Below are 18,251 nucleotides of genomic sequence, written 5' to 3'. Positions count from 1 at the left end.
TCTCTACTTACAGCATTCATTCATTTAGAAAATGTTTCTGCTAACTTTCAGTTAAAATTCACAAGGCAGCATAAACAACAAACAACAGTAAATACACAAACCCCAACAGAAATACCCATAAAAGAAAAGCAGCAACTATTAAAACAAAGCCATTAAATGCAGCAGAATGGATTAAAGCATCATCAAGGCAACTTATATTACAGTGGAACCTTGGGTTGCAAATGTGATCCGTGCGGGAGGCAAGTTCGCAACCCGCAGTGTTCGCAACCCGCAGCGCCGCATCTGTGCATGTGTGGGTCGCGATTCAGTGCATGTACAAGTGCCGAAACCCAGAAGTAACCTGTTCCGGTACTTCCAGGTTTGGGGCAGTGAGCAACCCGAAATTGCGTAACCTGAAGTGTCTGTAACCCGAGGTACCACTGTACACGCTGAAATGCCAGAGTAAATAAAAAGGCCTGGCACCAATATGGCAACCATGCTGGCACCAGGTGAGCCTGACTGAGGAGGGCACCGCAAACCAAAATGCTCTTTCCCTAGTCACCATGTGGCTAAAATCAGATGATGTGGTTAGATGTCCCAGAGGAGGGTCACAGGTGTTGACTGAAGATCATCACCTTTGAAGAACGCTCAGCGCAAATAAATTAAAAAGATTTTCCTCCCACTGTTATCACCCTCCTGATAATCTTCCCTGTAACTTTGCAAGAATAAGAGCCAATGACAACACAAGAGGACTGCTGTGAAAGATCCTCAGGGAAAATTACACACATACAAACCCCTTCCTGAGCATATGAGCCGACAATTAAATTTTCAAGCCCGGCACCATCAATCCAGCTCAGCTCACATTAGCTTGCGCTCTCCTCTCAGCATGCCAATTTCAGACTAAAAAGTCAGCTTCCTTGAGATATAAAAAGCACTCTGGTATTCTGGAGAAGATTACAGCGAGTGAGCGGAATTTGCCAGGTTTATCTTAGAAAACAACAGCTCTGTAATAAGTCAAATCAAAAGGTCTGTTTCCCTCCCCTACAGCAGAGGTTACAGCTGACTTGACTTGAAGGAAGCAGCTTCAGCAAAGTGGCTTTGAACAGGGAAAATGTCTCCAGATGGCTTTACTTAAAACACCATCTGAGCATTATCAGCAGGGAGATCATTCAGTTCACGTTTTGACAATATCCATGTGCTCTTCCTGCATGCCTGAAAATGAGATGCATGATGCCAACAGCATTTTCATTTGAATTCACCACAAGCACTGACTTATTCCCCAAAGATGAATGGTTAGGTCTTTACTCGTTAAACCAACAAAGGGGGGAAAGGAGGAAAGACCAGGGCAGGGATGAAGGGAAAGACAGACCACACAAGGCATGGGTCAGCAGCATCGGAGTGGCTGTCTGGCTATTGTTGAAAGCCCAAGGAACTCTGATCTTCCTCTTTCTCTTTCTCTTGAAAAAAAGTGAGTTCCAAGTCCTCACGGCTCTTGGAGCAAATGACAAACCTTTTGCTACATCGTGCTTTAATATGATCATCACCGCCAAACAAGTGAGTTTTCTAGACCCCCAGTTTTATACAATACTTGCTTTGATTGGGAATTTCCAAGTATACTCCCAAGGACTACTTGCCCAGACAGACCATCTTTTTTAAAAATAAAAAAGTCTCAAACTTTTGGGGGGATTACTCAGGCTGCATAGTTAGTTGCAGGAGGCTGATAGAAAAAAAGAATAGGCAAGATAAACGGCAGAAGTTCAGAAAGATGGCAGCGAGTGCAACCTTCACTTTTGCTATGGACAGGTATAAATTTGGCTCCGGCTTCTTTTCCAGGTCAGGAGCTGTTCAAGTTTTGAAATCTCCTATGCAAGATCATTCCTCATAGAAAAGGAACAAAACTCTGACCCTGCAATTCCTTCACGTTAGCTTCTTTCCAAGTTTACTCCACAAGACTCAATAATACAGATCAGGCCCACACATCTATCAATCTTGGGGCATGGGACACAATCAAATTCCAAATAAAAATACTGCAAATAAAGGAAGTGCACTTTTGGCATTGGCCAAGATATTGCCGTAGTTTTCCATGTAACTCTCAACAACTATGTCAGACATGAGTATTCCCAACACAGATGATCAAGATGCATGTACGCATGTGGGAAAAAGGTTTGCAGGATCAGACACATAAAGTTGGCAAATATGCATAAAACTGACCTATGCACATGTCAGATGCACAGCTAGCTTCTCTTAGTTTCCCTTCACACCTCAGTAGAATGCAGAAAAGCAAAGAGGAACCAGTGCTGTGGGCCTATCCAAATATAGCAATTTGTTTTTCAACACCATGCAACCCAAGCAGTACACAGTCAAAACAATCAAACAAAAAAAAAAATCAAATAAAACCAAAGGACATAAGCAAGAACACGTGACGGGAAGAGAGAACAAAAATTAGAGGGCTAAATCCACTGAAATAAATAGATCAAGTTAATAGTGACCCAGATCTCACTCAGTAGCACGTTAGAGACCAACTAAGTTTGTTATTGGTATGAGCTTTCGTGTGCATGCACACTTCTTCAGATACCTGGTACTTCAGGTATCTGAAGAAGTGTGCATGCACACAAAAACTGATACCAATAACAAACTTAGTTGGTCTCTAAAGTGCTACTGAATGGAATTTTTTTATTTTGTTTCAACTACGGCAGACCAACACGGCTTCCTACCTGTAACCAGGTATCACTGACTGCAATAGTAACGAAGTCGTGACTAACTTGACCCATTTATTTCAGTGAGACCCAAGTTCAATTCACTTTGGCTGCAATCCGAACCACACTTACCAGGGCGTAAGCTCAATTGAATTCAATAGGACTTACTTGGATAGGATTGCACTGTTAATCAGACTCCAATGCAAAATCTTTAAGTCACTATCTAAACTACCATAGATAACAAAAATTATTAGATGTGGGCAAGGGGGGGGGGAGGGAGAGAGGAAGATTTCATCAGGAGGCTAGCAATATCCGCAATGAAAACATTTTTTTTTAAAATAGATGGAAAGAGATTCAGAACATTCTCCTGGTTAAAATTCTTGGCCTTTCTAGAGCTTGTTACAAAGTCTTCTCCGCAATGGACTCTTGACAGCTTACCTGAGGGCAGCAGCATGATAGGTGTCAACATAGTCCGAAATGAAAAGCTCTCTGTTCTTGATCACTGGGTCGGTAATAACCAGCTCACGCCCAGAATCTGTGGAAAGAAAATCAAACAAGTTCAACTGTGATGCCTCAAAAATATCGACATCAGCCACTCACTCCCAGGAGCAAAGGCAACCAAAGCAGAAATTTAGAGACACGGAAAGATATTGAGATGTAAAATACACATTTTTAGGGGGCGGGGGCGGGCATAGCTCAGAAGTCAAGAATTTCCCCAGCATCCCCCACCTACAAAGGAATCCCCCCAAAAAGAGGTTGATCGCCCTTTTAGGCCCATAGGCACAACTGGATTTCTGAGCAAGTGCTATGTACACTGATGGTTACTCCCCTCCACCCACAAGACACTGGGGGGCGGGGAGAACCACATGCATGCATATTTCACTCTTCCAAGGAATCTGGTGGGGAAATCGGATCCAACAGAATAAGTCTGAGCCTTGAAAAGCCCATAGAGCTGAAAGAGGAAGTGGGAACGAGTGTCATTCTTCCAACTTCCATCTTCATCTCCATTGACCTCTTAACTGAGAAGAAAATAGCCACCCTCACCTCCTGGTGACCAAGGTCTGAGAGGAGAGAGAGAGAGAGAGAGAGAGAGAGAGAGAGAGAGAGAGAGAGAGACCTTAGAGATTTTGTGGAAACCAGAAGACAACCTCAAGGGTGCTATTGCGCCATAGGGCACCACACTGGCAATTCCTTTTCTTCTGAAAGTACACATTTCTAGCCCTCATGTGGTGAGAAAGAGCATGAAGGCAATAGGGCAGCAGGGTAGAGGGAGAGTTTTTGGAGTCAATAAGGACATCTGTCTCAACCCAAGGCGTCTCCTCTTGCCTGCCTCCTCATGTCTCAGACAATGGACCGAAAGCACAGTGATTCTCCTAGATTGATAAAGCTAAGTAGGTCTCAACCTGATCACTGCCCATGTGGAAGACAGTCTGAGAAGCCCAATATAAGCTGGTCTGGGCTTTCCAAAGGAATGGCAGAATGCTGCTATAATGAACAGACAGACAGAAAAGAAACATCACTGGCAACAAGGGATGCTAACCACATCTGGAGCTCAGCTTACCATTTTCATTATGTCGGTCCTGAACTAAATGCTGGTACACAGAATCTGGAACTTCAGACTGACGGTAGTACCATTTGACGTTCATGAGAAGGTGGTCCCGTTTACTCTGAAAAGGAGCAACAAAAAACAAAGTTATGGGCAAGGGCTTTGGGTTAGCCAGCCAACACACTCCCTAAGCAGATGCACAAAGGAGCAGAAACAAGTTGCAAGGAAATGAGGTTGTCTTCCCCATCAGTACAGAGAAATCAGAAGTCAAAAGGTGCTCGAATTGATGCCTAAACAGCATCTCCCCACTTAAGGGGAAAGTGGCTTCTCAGACAATCAAGGCTTCAGAAGACTACTCTCATAAGCAGGGAACATTTGTACACACACCTGACATTACATTAGGGGCTTGTACCAAAAAAGCAGCACCTTCCTAACCTTGCCTACACAGCTGGCACCTTCACTTAAGCTTCATTTGGTCCAGGAACTCTCGCCCTGGGAAATAACTTCCTTGTCATGCAAAGGAAGAATGTGAAAAACATTCCAAATTCAGATATTTCTGCAGGAATGTTTTAAAAGCCAGCATCAAAATACCAAGTAACCATTTCACTTCAGACATTTTCTAGTTCTGTGCAGAGGTGCCTTGTTGCTATCATTGGCTTCAATTATTATCTTGGAGAGTTTTACACTTAAGATTCTTCATTGGCTTAACACTCAGGACTACTCCCCACCTACAAAACCAAACCAAATCAAGAGTGTCTTGGGGCATCCTGAGATTTAACAAATTAAATCACACCTTTCTATTGCTCTAGAATATGTAAAAGGAAACATAAAGCACCGTAGTGAAGTTAAGTAGGGATGGGGAACCTCCTGCTGCCCTTTGCAATCTCCCCAGATGGACAATAGAGTCTACGCGTAGAAACTGCCCAGTGTACAAAAGTAACATTCATTTTTGTTGCTCAAGCCTTAATCAGGATTCCCAAACTGTTGTCCGCGGACAATGGTCTGCAACTTGCATTCAGGTAGTCTGTTGCATTTCTCTGGATTTGTGGTTGAAGAGAGGTAATGACAAATCCATCACTTTAAATATTCGTGTAGATTTTTGATTGTATTTTTATTGCTTCCTCTATTTCTTCTATTGTATTTTATTGTGTTTCAATTTAAATTTAGTAAAATGCAGCATATAAGAAATAAGAATCAAACAGCCTCTAACGCAGCATGTTACAATTAGTATAACAGGTAGAAAGATAATTAAGTAGTTCGCCAAGACACTCAGCCAATTTTCAAGTGATCCTTTGGAGGGGGGGGGGGCTGATTTTGAGAACCACTGACTTAGATAAAACTCCATGTGCAATACCACAAAACATCCAGCCAGTGGCAGCATTGTGTCAAGTAAGACTCCTAGAGCGTGGCTGAAGCACATGTACCTGGTATCCTGTCCTTTAAAAGCAGTTCAAACCGCAAAAAAGAAAAGGAAAAAACTGTTTGCTGCACAAGCTTGAGAAATAAATCAGCACTTCAAAGGTTTAAGCAAACATGAAGATAACTGCAGTCAAAGCAGAGCGCTTGGGAGGGACTGTAGCTCAGTGGCAGAACACCTGCTCTGCAGGCAGAAGGCTTCAATCCCTCTGTTTAAAAGGCTCTCAACTAGCCCTGCTGGGGAAAACCTTTGCCTGACAGGCTGCAGAGCCAGTGTCAATGAAAATAGGCTGGGAGTGGATGGACCAATAATCACATTAAGTGGGAGGGACTACAGATCAGTGCAGTGGTGGCTTGTGCGGGGTGCAAGACAGGGAGCCCAATGATAGGTGGAGCCAGAGGCAAGGACAGGTGGGGGCAGCTAGTTCTATTTTTTGTCTCCCACCTCCTCCCTGCTGGAGGAGGGAAACACCAGAGACTCCGGAGAAGGAAACTGACAGGCAGCCTTGTAAGTAAGAAGACAGGCAGATGAGGGCTGGCTGGAAGCAGACTGAGGTTGGTGAGGCAGCGCCACTTTCACCCCAATGGACCAGCCACAGCTGAATCAGCGGCTGAGCATGTGCTCTGTATGCTCAAAGTTCCCAAATTCAGGGTTGCCTCCAATCTTAGCCCAACTTGAGAGATGAAATAAATGGGCATGGCCAACCGAATGCAACCTTGTACAGTGGAACCTTGGTTTTTGAGAGTCTTGGAAGCTGAACATTTCAGAAGCCAAACGCTGAAAACCCGGAAGTAATTGCTTCCATTTTTGAACGCGCCTCAGAAGTCGAATGGCTTCCACTGCGTGGTTTTCTTTTTTCTCAGTAGATTTTGCCAACCACCCATTGCTCCTCGGTTTTCAAACATTTCGGAAGTCGAACGGTCTTCCGGAACAGATTATGTTTGAAAACTGAGGTTCCACTATACTCAGTTGCAAACCTGAGTCCCCCAGAATGCAACCCTCAGGCCATTCCTAGAGCCTCTGCACAGAGACTCATCTGCAGATCCCAAGGCATAGGCAGCTGTATAGGAGACAAGTAGTTATTTGCAGGTATTTGGTGCCCAAGCTGTTAAGCACTTTAAACTTAAGCACCCTGAACACAATCTACAACCAAGGGCAGCCGGCAATACTTTAATAGTATGACCTGGCAATTGCCAACTCATGGGTACTCCTGCCACCAAAGCCACTTGGGCCTCTAGTGATAACCAGCACAACATTTAAACTACATAACAGTGCCTTCAGGGGGAGTGCAACCCTGTCTAGAATAGGCTATTGCACTACACTGGGTCTTACAAGAGAGCCTAAAGTGAGAAGGGCCACAGGACAATGGTGGAGCATCTGGCTTTGTATGCAGAAGGCCCTCAGAATCCCTGAGTACAGCTGGGGGAAGAGGACCCCATCTGAAATTCAGTGTAGACAATACTGAGCTAGACAGGTACAACACTGGTCAAGAAGACTTTCATGTTGCTGCCACAACACACACAGACTCAAGACCCACAAAGGCCAATGACACAAAAATTGTGTGCTCATTTATATGTATAGATCCAAATTCAGGTTGCTGAAGAAACGAAGATGGCAGGTGCCTGGGACACCATGTTCTGCAACATGCCCAGGAGTTATGTAAACCAGATATGAGGAACTTTTGGCCCTCCAGACGTTGCTGAACAAAAATTCCTATGAGTTCTATCAAGCATAGCCCACGGCCAGGAATCATGCGAGTTGTAATTCAGCAACATCTGGAGAACCAAAGATTCCCTACACCCGCTGTAAACAAAGGAAAACATTAAAAGAGGTGGCTGGGCAGGTGATTCAGGGTCCAGCATGAAATATCTGGGACCCCACAACCACAAGTTATCCACTAGCAATATCCCTGGGTTGCAGTTTCAGTATTTGCGAATCTCCACCTACAATGTTTGTATGCAAACATCTGTGAACATGAATACAATAGATTTCAAAACACATGGGCCCTTGCTGGCAATTTTGGGGAAGATGAAAAAGGAAAAGTGCTGTTACCCCTCTCCAAGCAAAACCCCTGTTTGATGTAAGGCCCAGTTCTGACTGCTTGCCCACCTGCCTCCTCTCAGTGTGCCCATCTCATTTCCTTACATCATTACCTGAAACAAAAGAGAAGCTGGCAGCCGAATCAAGACAGGAACAGCTGGAGTTCAGGGATCTGGAATATGATTGGAACTACAGCCTGGGGAGAAGGGGAAGGAGGGTGCCCTTTTCTTTCAAGCACGTATAACCCACACAATATTCATTTTGGCTGTGCTTTTATCAAATCAGAAGCCAGAGTATTTGGCTTCCCTCTGAGCGCCTGCGGCAGAGCCGGCTGAATCTCTGTGTGCCCTGGACAATACCTACTGATGCTCATCTACCTGCAGGGCTTTATCCCACAGGCTCACTGCTTGCTCTCCTTCTGCTGGGGCTTTTTGTTCATTTGTAGCATCCCAGCCTCTGCATTTAGTGGGCCTGCAACTTGTGCTTCTGCTTTCCGTTTATCTCAGCTCATACGTATCAAGATGGAAAGATGGGTGACAGAATGTACTGTTGCGGAAAGACACGAACAAACTGCAACCCCCAAAATCTACCACCATCTGTCATTTGAAGACACACACTTTAGCTATGGTGAGCTGAACTAGGACATTTTTAGGGTACCAAATACAGGGAAAGAACAAATGATTACCATAAACAGCTGCAATTTAAATGAGGAACACTGTCTTACTTAGCATCCTCTCTGCTTTCTGGAGATTACAGAAGGCATCACACTCACACACTTTCAAGCATCTTTTTGAAGCCATAAGGCCTAGGAAGGGACTTTTTCTTTTCAAAATGAAAGCCAGGATTTTCAGGAATCTGCATTCTGTATCCCTTAATAATATCCTGTGCCTTTTCCACACTGCTGTTGAATCACAGCACTTGCGCTGCCTTAAATACTGACTTGTCTCCCCTATTAACTTTTCTTCCTTACTGTGTATTATCAAGGGGAAACACTGCTCTGACAGCTTTAGAAAATGAATAATTTGATTTGATTTTTTAAAAAATAAACATTATTTAGAGGTCACTTTGGGGGACATATAGCCCATTATGGCTTCATCAGGGCTCCTCTCCTTGAAAAACCAACAGGGTAAGTGGAAGAGAGGGACCTCTCAAAGTTATAGGAAGTGCTGGACTGAGTTTGCCTGGCTGTGACAACCTGTGCAACAAAAAAACAAAAAAACAAAACAAAAACAAGCAAAGTAGTTCCGTTTCCTCCAACATTTCATTCTGCAGGATGTTCGAACCCAGCCTCTCTGCAGAACAAGCACGGAGGGAAAGCGTTTGACCTAACAATCTACCATTTATAGCGGCTTCAAATTTATAGACCCCAAGCCTCCAAAAACAGAGGGGTCAGCGTTTGTTCCACTGTGCTGACTCGCTGCCTTTGGCGCTTTACATCATCCTCTGCGCCAACATGGCAGGAGGTTGTGCTTTTGCGTTTTATTTTATTTTTTTACACCCACACTTAGAAAGGCAGCATGAAAACCTCCTTTGCTGTTTACAACAGAAGCGCAAAATAACCAGTTACATTTAAATCCCCCGACAGATGATGCAACTGAAAAATGTGCTGACGCGCTAAATTTGCCACAATCTGCTCTCGGCTGATATCAGAGAAGCATTTCTCTTGCAAATCACAGCGCCCCTTTAAGGTATCATGTCCTGGTGATTGCTTCTTTTGTGTCCAATTAATTTAAAAGGCTTAACCATGGAAATCAGGCTGAGAATGTTCCTCTAGCACAGCAACAGTATCTCTCTCTCTGTTTGTAGAAACCAAATCTTACTAAAAATACCGGCATCTTACACTATGTTATGTTTTACAATATTGCTATTCTCTCTTATACTATAAGAGAATTGTTAATGTTGTGGCTTACTGGGCCTGCTTATAGGATTCTGTCTTTCTTTCTTTCTTTCTTTGTATATTATAGTTTTCCCTGTTTTTGTTCCCCACTCAGGAATTGAAAATATTCAATGAAGAGCAGGCTGTAAATACTGCAAATAAATAAATAAGAAGGTGATGGACTCCAATCTCACTGCAAGCCAACTCTCCCCCTACTTCCCCCCACCACACACATCAAAAAGATTTCCCAGATGCCACTGGTTGCTGAAAAGGGGGACGATGGCTTCATTTCACCCCATCAATGCTGTTGTATGTGGAACCAGAGACTGCCATCTGTAGCTCTTTCTTACTCCAGCAAGTGGGCTTCCATGGGGCTATGGAAGTCAGAGAAGATGGCCACCAGCTTCCACACACAAAAGGTGTGAGGAACCTTTGGTCCTCCCGATACTGCTAATCTGCAAATCCCATCACCCCCAGCAAGCACGGCCAATAGTCTGGTGTGATGGGAACTGTAGTTCAGCAACAATGGAAGAGTCAAAGCATAAACTTGCTGCATTGTACAGTTCCCCAGCACAGGAACAAAGGAAGTTGCCTTAATACTTGCTTTGACTTCTGGACTACTTGGACTGGCTAGCTGGTGGTTCTTGGGCTGAGGGTCCTTCTGATCATCAGGTACTTGAGCCTTTGAACTGGAGATGCCAGGGGTTGAAGTGGGACCTTTTACATGCAAAGGAAGGGGCTGAAACACTGAGATATGGACCTGGCCACAACCAATGGGCCTTAGCTCCTGTTGGGAGACTGAATCACACTTCATTAAAAAAAAAAGATGGCATCTGGAGCAAAGCCTTGATGACTTATCTTAAAGCCAGAGGGGTGGGGTGGGGTGCCCCATGGGAGCAGGTGTAGCAATCATCCCTCCCCCAGATTCCTGCTAGAAAGCATGGACTCTTACTGCACCCCAGAACTCTAAATTTCCCTGCGCATGTCAGTCTGACATGCTCTGTGCAGCACCTCCAACAGAACAACTCTCAAAGGCAGCCAAGCTACCTCTTTCGGCTCCCGTCCTCTTAACCTAAACCAACACAAAGACTGCAACCTTTAAACCTGTTAGTGTTATCTAATGACTGTTCCATCTACAAGAGCTTTTCTAATAGAAACAGGCCACGATGGCTTATCTCTGTGCACAAGCCAGCCCTCAAAGAACCGCCAGCTTGATTGAGCGCAGTAATGGAAGGCAGGAAATGAGAAGGCTTGGTTAAGCCGCGGATAATCGATCAGTGTATTCAGCGGAGTGTGAGCTGAGCCAGGGAATAAGCAGCTTGGGGTATCCAATACTGTGCCTTCCAGTACAGAAAAGTCCCATTTCTGTGATCTATGCAGGAGAAAGAATAATTTATTGACACAACAATATAGGATTCCCCCCTCCTCACCCCCTGCAACATACATATGCCAAAAATGTCTTGCTTTTCACATTTGTTATTCTTTACAGTGCAGAAAGAAAAATCTTTCACGCCTCCCATCCCCTGCAAGCTGAATGACAAAGCTGGGTAGTGGCTTGTGTTGTTCCGAACAACTCGTGAACCTGGAAATTAATTCACAGCCCCGTTTGTCAATTCTTTCAAATGTAAGGAAAGTGTTCTCTTTGCCTTCCACAAGTCCAGTATTTTTGCACTGTGTATGTGGAGTGTCCCATTTTTTATGTGTGCAACTGTGATTCTCCAGTCGACAGCTGGAATAAAACAGGTGAAATCTCAGAATCAATCTTAAGGTTTTAAGCTATTGCCGATTTATACATGCTGGCAAAGTAAACAATCTGGAGACCCAGGGTGGGGGTGGGGAAGCGCTCAACTTGTTAGAATGTGAAGGACAAGCAACTCACCACTGGAGAAGACAGAAAGGCAAGGCTCAGCTTAGAGGGGGAGAAATATTTTCTCCAATTTTATTTTTACAATAGGGGTGGGGAAGCAACCTGTATCTTCCTGAATATCTCCGGTTTTTCCTCCAGGCCTTGACATTTCTACTCAGGAACGGGTCAAGGATAACCTTGGCCGTCGCAAGGAACCCAGATGAGAAGAAGCTATATGCTGTGACAGTAAAGAAGGAGCCAGATCAAAATGAGACCTCTAGGTGCTGCTCCTTTCGAAAGATACCTCATCAAGAAGACATCCTATGCCCAAAAACCTAGTGTTGGAAGAAGTAGTTTTGTTTATTTTACATTTTGTGTGGAGTTTTTTTAAGTTTTACACAGGAAGCATTAGAAAGAGGCATCAATGTAAGATAGTGGTAGCTGGTGCCTATTGGGACTGGTGGGTTGGAAAACAGGGAGGCCAACAGCAGGTGGCGCCAGAGCCAATGACTGGCAAAACCGACTCATTCCATTTTGACACCATCCCACTCCTTGTTTATTTCCTCAGAAGCAACACAAAAGAATTAAGAGGAGGAGGAAGCTGAGAGCCAGAGCTACCCATTGATTAGACTACAGTAATTGTAAGTAAGAAGTCAGGAAGGGGGGGAGGCCAAGCTAAGGGCAGAATGAGGCTGGTAGGGCAGTGACTCATTTGCTCTAATGAACCAGCCTCCACTGAACAAGAGTCCCCGTCCTTAGGTAAGAATTCAGAGCCACTACCAAATCTGTTTATAGATGGCTGTAAAAATTTACTGTTTAAGAGCCCACTAATCCTTTTCATGTCTGCAGCTAGAAATCTATTAAGATAATATTGGAAAACAGCCACTAAATTAACTCTGGAGGCCTAGTGGGGTAGACTGTAGAAGATTGCTTTTTTGGAAAAGCTAACAAAGCATCTTAGAGCACTATTTCAAAACGATTTTGAAATAATATGTTTATTCAATACACAGGAAAGGATAAAGTTATCTTCTCACCACCAGCTATCCCCGGCTCACTCTGGGACAATCTGGTAAGACAGAGAGTAAAGACACTAAACGGGTACAGTCAACTCTAAACTGCCAGATATTTGACTGTGCATGGAAGGATTTTTGGGGGGGGGGGCTATACAGGGGCTGTTTTCAGAAACAGAAATGTTTTCAGAAATGAATTCAGAGCCACACAATGTTGCATGCAACAAAGCTCAGACCTGCAAAGGCAGAAGGCGCGATGCCAAAAGCAAACAGAAGCAGTCTTCCAGTTTGCTTAAAACAAGAGCAATTTATTTCCCTATATGTTCCTTTTCGGCTTCGCTGAACTGAAAATTCAGAACACCTCTGTGCTCCGAGAAATGGGGTGGGGATATATACTTCTTTCTAAAGTGCACTGTTATTTTTATATTGCAAAGAAAGTATTTTACCTTCATCACGGGAAAGAGTGTGTGTGTGTGTGTGTGTGTGTGTGTGTGTACGCGCGCTCACAGAAAAAAATAATAAACACTATCATAAACCATTTCACAAAAGGTCACAGGCCACTGCTTACTATCTCTCAATTAATCCCACTGAGGCATCTTTCCGCTCTGTTTCTTTCTTTATGTTCTTTGAATTTCGCTCCGTAACACCTGATGTCAGATAAGCCAAGCAGAAGCATTCATTGCTAGCAGCTTCTCTTTTTTGCTTATAGGTGGCATGCTACAAGGGTAAGGGGCACAGATTGTGTTCCTTAAACCATATTTCAGTCTTACACATCTTTGTTTTGGTGCTAGACCACTGCTCCTCTCAGTGCAGACCAGTAGTTCCCAAACTGTGACACAGAACTGAGAATATATCCTTGACATAAATGAATGATCCCTGTTGGAAAGGGTAGTTCAATGGCAAGAGCATCTGCTTTGCATGCTAAATTCATTCATTTCCCCCCCAAAATATAGTCTGGCCCCCCACAAGGTCTGAGGGACAGTGGACCAGCCCCATGATGAAAAGGTTTGCTGACCCCTGCCTTTGTCTGTTAGGAATCCTTTGACCAACAGTTGAACTGGATGATGCCCAACACCCACCCACCCCAGTTCTAGTATGATGAGAGAAAAACTTTCTCCCCTTCAATATATACATATATATATACATACATACATACATATATATATATATATATATATATATATATATATATATATATATGCACACACATATACATATACACATGCCATAATAATACTACTACTACTAACAACAACAACAACAACAATTTATTATTTATACCCCGCACTTCTGGCTGGGTTTCCCCAGCCACTCTGAGCGACTTCCAACAAAATATTAATATACAATAGTCCATTTAACATTAAAAGCTTCCCTAAACAGGGCTGCCTTCAGATGTCTTCTGAATGTCAGGTAGTTGTTTCTCTCTTTGACATCTGCTGGGAGGGCATTCCACAGGGCAGTTGCCACCACCGAGAAGGCCCTCTGCCTGGTTCCCTGTAACCTGACTTCTCGCAGCGAGGGAACCGCCAGAAGGCCCTTGGCACTGGACCTCAGTGTCCGGGCAGAACGATGGGGGTGGAGACGCTCCTTCAGATGCTCCTTTCCATTTGCTTTAAACTCCTTTAAGTTTCACTGCTAAACTTCATAATTCACTCTTCATGCACAATTAAAGAGAAACTCCAGAGAAACGGTTTCCCGGCCACCTGGCATTTCAGGCACTGGCACTTGCAAAACGTATGCTTATGTAAACATACTTTGTTTACTGTAGACACACATACACAGAAAGAAATCCCTGCACCAGATCATCCAGCCCAGCAGGATCAAAACTGGAAGGCAAAGCCAACCCTGCTCACCCACCTGCAGTGAGGAAAAGGGGTTTGCAATAGCAAAAGCCCACCTGCCAGATCATTACTCAACCAGCAGCAACAAGCCTCCAGGAGGGTTCCTAGCAACTTGTCGCTTCCCATGCTCTGAGCCAAGTGCTCCAGAGGAAGAAACCATACAGAGTAAAGGTTTATCAAGAATTGAGATGGTGCGGTTGCGGGTGGCAGGAAGCCGCTTACAACCTAAAGGGCAAAGGACTGCAGCTAAGCAGCAGAGCTCAAGTTTGCAGACAATCCAAGGTTCAATTAATGGCAACTCTAGGCAAGGCTGCTGCCAGTCAGTGTAGACGGTACTGAACAACATGGACTAACAAACTGACCCAGATTAAGGCTATTACCTGTGTTCCTTCATCAATAAGCAAGGCATCAGGCTGTAGGCTAATCCTACTCTGTGTAGGCTCTTTTAAATTAATGGACGTGCCTAACTTAGGTCTGTTAATTTTAATAGGTCTGTTCTTAGAAGGAGTGGCATTGGATACAGCCCACCTTGTTTGAGGAATTTGTGCTGGATGCAAACCTGCTACTGCGCCACATTCCAGGTTCTGATACTAACTTAAAAGGCCCTATACACCTCAGTACTGGGTTACTTGAGATGCTGCCTTATCTCTTACAGACCGAGTAGGTCACTGTGTTCTTCGGCAGTTTCTCAAAGTCCCTAAAATATCAGAAGCCCACTCTTTCAGTGACAGGCACCCACTCTCTGGCCTTTCCAGAAACAACTGGGTGGAAAGCGGCATTTTTACAAAAAAAATACAAAATGAAACTGTTTTTCTACTTTTTCAGGTGTTTTTATGCTTTCATAGAATTGTAGAGTTGGAACCCTGAGGATCATCTAGCTTACCCCCCTGCAATAGCTGTCCCGTACAGAGATTGAACCTGCAGGCTTGGCATTATTAACACCATGCTCTAACAAACTGAGCTATTTAGCTGCCATTAGATGGATGTAAAAGTGAATCCATGTAACAGAATAATAAGAATAAGCATACACACACATATGTACACAGGAGGGTCTAGTTCAGATGTCACATTAAACCAGTTTTAAATTAAACTATGGTTTAACGTGAACAAACAACATGCATTAGCATGCTCTGCTCCTTCCTTTAGGCAACCAGGAAGGAAACAGACCAGAGGCTGGCTACATGTTACATGTTTCTGTCCAAACAAAACACAAGCTCTAGTTATCACATAACGTGAAGCCAGCCTCTAGACTGTTTCCTCCTGGGCCTGCCAAAAGTAGGATTGGAGCAGGAGCTCAGGGGTAGTCTGAGCAGTGGGTTAAAACACAGTGTAATTTTAACTATGGTTTAGCTTGACATCTGAACCAAGCCAGGGTGTTCTACAGTGTTGTTCCACTTAGAGGAACAGACGTTATGAGAACATGGCCCCCATCATCTCTCTTCCTCTCAAATCCTGTAGTCTTTCCAAGTGTAAAAATCTAAAGGCCACAAGACTGCACAGATTCTGCCTTCTCTCTTAACAAATCTCTACAGGAGTTTCCTCAACAGGCACTGATGGATAGAATACACTCACTGAAATGAGCCACAGTGACTTTTGAGGCCTGGTGGCGACTCACTACTGAACAACTTGGTTGGGGGCAGAGAGAAACAGCTTGGTAGTTGGGATGTAGCCAAGGAAGAAAGAGGTCTGAGTTTTGCAGTTCGGTTGGGTGAAAGGGACTTGAAGGAGGAGGCTCCAAGGTCATGCGACTGCCTTGGAGGCGAGGGGGGCGACTGTGACACTGCATGAAAAGACAAAGAACTGCATCTGGTCACTTGCCTGCTCTCTTCCCAGCTCAACCTATATATTCATGAACAAATAGGTATCACAACATACACCCAAGGATTGAAGTGCTCCCTTTCTTTATTTGCAAGGAAACTGACCCAGCAGCAGCTGACCTGGAACCTCCTGGTTGCTTAGTAAGGCAAGGAAGTGTTGAAACAATACGAAAGGAATGATTCTTATTAGAACAATTCAAAAGAAGGCCATAAACACTTCTGATCCCAGCTTTTCTTCTCCACACTCAACCTCTTTCCTGCTCCACTCTACTCTGATTACAGATTAGGGCTCTCCCACCAAAGCAAATTTGGCAGCAGGGCTGCTGAAGGGAGTATTGATAGCACAACCCTCCTCCTTCCGCACTTTGCCTGATTAGCATTTCTATTGCTGCACAGGGCACAGAGGACGCTGTAAATCAAACACACTCAGTGTCAAGCACAATAACCAAAACAGTTACCTAAACAACTAACGGGTACTGTGAATAAGTTTAACTAAGCATCGAATAAGTGCCCCGGCAATTAAATTCCATTACGGTTCCTGAGACTTTAAACCTGGAGGAAGGTGAGGCCCAAGCGAAGACGCCCTTCCAGAGGGCTCCTGGCATTTGTCACTAAAATGCCATTTCTGGCACTGAGTTCGCATCTAATTGCTGAGCAGCACCAGCTGCAGCATCTATTGCTAACATTAAAAACAAGCTTTGAAGCTGGAACAGGCAGCTCCAATAGATTCCTCACCTTTGCAAATATCAAGAGGAGGGACAAAGATCCCCCAGAAGCTCACCAAGAAAAATGGCCTTTTAACAACAGAGTACTGATAGGGGTTGAAAAGGCTAAATCACTAAAAACACCTAACTGCATAGGACCAAACTGCTTTTTTAAAAAGTGGTTAAAAATATAGTTTAAAGTAGTTCATGGGGGCGAGAGGAAACTGAGACAGTTCAGCAGGATGTGGTTGTGACAAACCACAACACCAGGAGACAACCAACCAACCCACACAATCAACGGCAATTCTCTTGTACTTTCAGCTAAAACAGAAACAAAAGCGGGGTCGGGCGGGGTCAGACTTGCCACGTTGGCATCCCACGGCAAGCAGGAGCGTCACACCAAGGACAGGAAACTTGGGGATGGGGTAGGGATTCTGCACAAATCCATTCCCTCTTGCTGAGTTATTTGAGGGACATGACAGCACCTCCTCACTTTGCCAGCATTCAAGGGATTGTCATCCCAAACACTGCGTGAATGCAAAAGGGTGTCAACATTTTCACATCATCAGGTTTTCCCATTCAGTGAAATTCCTTCTAGTTGGAACTTTTTCATAAGCTCCATAACATAAAGCAGATATTTTGTCATTTTTAAATAAAAGATTGTGGGTGGGTGGGTAACTGTACATAAACACTTGCACGCACGCACAGCTTCTAAAAGCCCCCTGCAGAGTGAAAAGTGGTTTGCCACATAATACAAGGGATCTGCTGCTTGAGTAACCCAAGACAAGCCCTGCTGGATAAAGCAAAAAGGCTCACGCAGACTGTTTGCAAACAGTGGCAAATCAGATACTTCTGCAAAGGCCACAGGATGGGCGTGATGGAGATAAAAATTACCTACTACTGCTCTGCCACTACCAGCACCAACCAATATTCAGAGGAATGCCACTGCGGAAGACTCTTTAACTAGCAAAGCTCATACTTGTGGATAGACCTGTCTTCGGTAAAACCCGCCTGATCCCCTTTCAAAGCCAGCTAAGCCCATTGCTATCACTGCATCGTGAAGCAGAGAGGCACAAACCCAAAACCCGTTTGGGGCACATAGAATTAGTGGCTCAGCTGTCTAGACCCTGGTCACTGGCTCTCATTTGATCATGTACTGCAATTGCATACCATATGCACTATTGCCCTAGCAACTGTTGACTATTCAAGCAAACATTCCTGTTATGAATTATTTGCATGTTCAATGTTCCAGCTATCAGAATTGTTCTGTATACACACATTCTGGCTATCTTTAATTAGATTTCATTACCTTAATTGAGATGATGAGCATGTTTCTCTATCTACATCTTCAGTTTGCTTTGCATATTCTGCACAGTACTTTGTATGTTCAGCACAGCATTAGGTACAATTTTTATCTGATCTTTCCTTTCAAGGAACTCAGTGTGGCACACATGATACCCCATACAATTTTTTTATCAT

General features: G+C 44.1%; 1 protein-coding gene across 30 annotated transcripts in view; it reads right to left on the bottom strand.

Annotated features, from left to right (window-relative positions):
• RERE (arginine-glutamic acid dipeptide repeats) overlaps window positions 1-18,251 on the bottom strand; it is a 340,184-nt gene that overhangs the window by 152,016 nt on the left and 169,917 nt on the right. For all 30 annotated transcript variants that reach the window (XM_083628418.1, XM_083628429.1, XM_083628432.1 and 27 more), the window contains 2 exons: window positions 4,237-4,342; window positions 3,114-3,210 (listed from right to left, as the gene is read on the bottom strand). In XM_083628418.1, the coding sequence (XP_083484544.1) occupies window positions 3,114-3,210; window positions 4,237-4,342 (203 nt within the window). The remainder of the gene's footprint in view (window positions 1-3,113; window positions 3,211-4,236; window positions 4,343-18,251) is intronic.

Source organism: Podarcis filfolensis (assembly GCF_964270895.1).
Source record: "Podarcis filfolensis genome assembly, chromosome: 8".
Taxonomy (NCBI): Eukaryota; Metazoa; Chordata; class Lepidosauria; order Squamata; family Lacertidae; genus Podarcis; species Podarcis filfolensis.
Note: the sequence above shows the minus strand (reverse complement) of the source record. Positions and strands in the feature narration are given on the sequence as shown.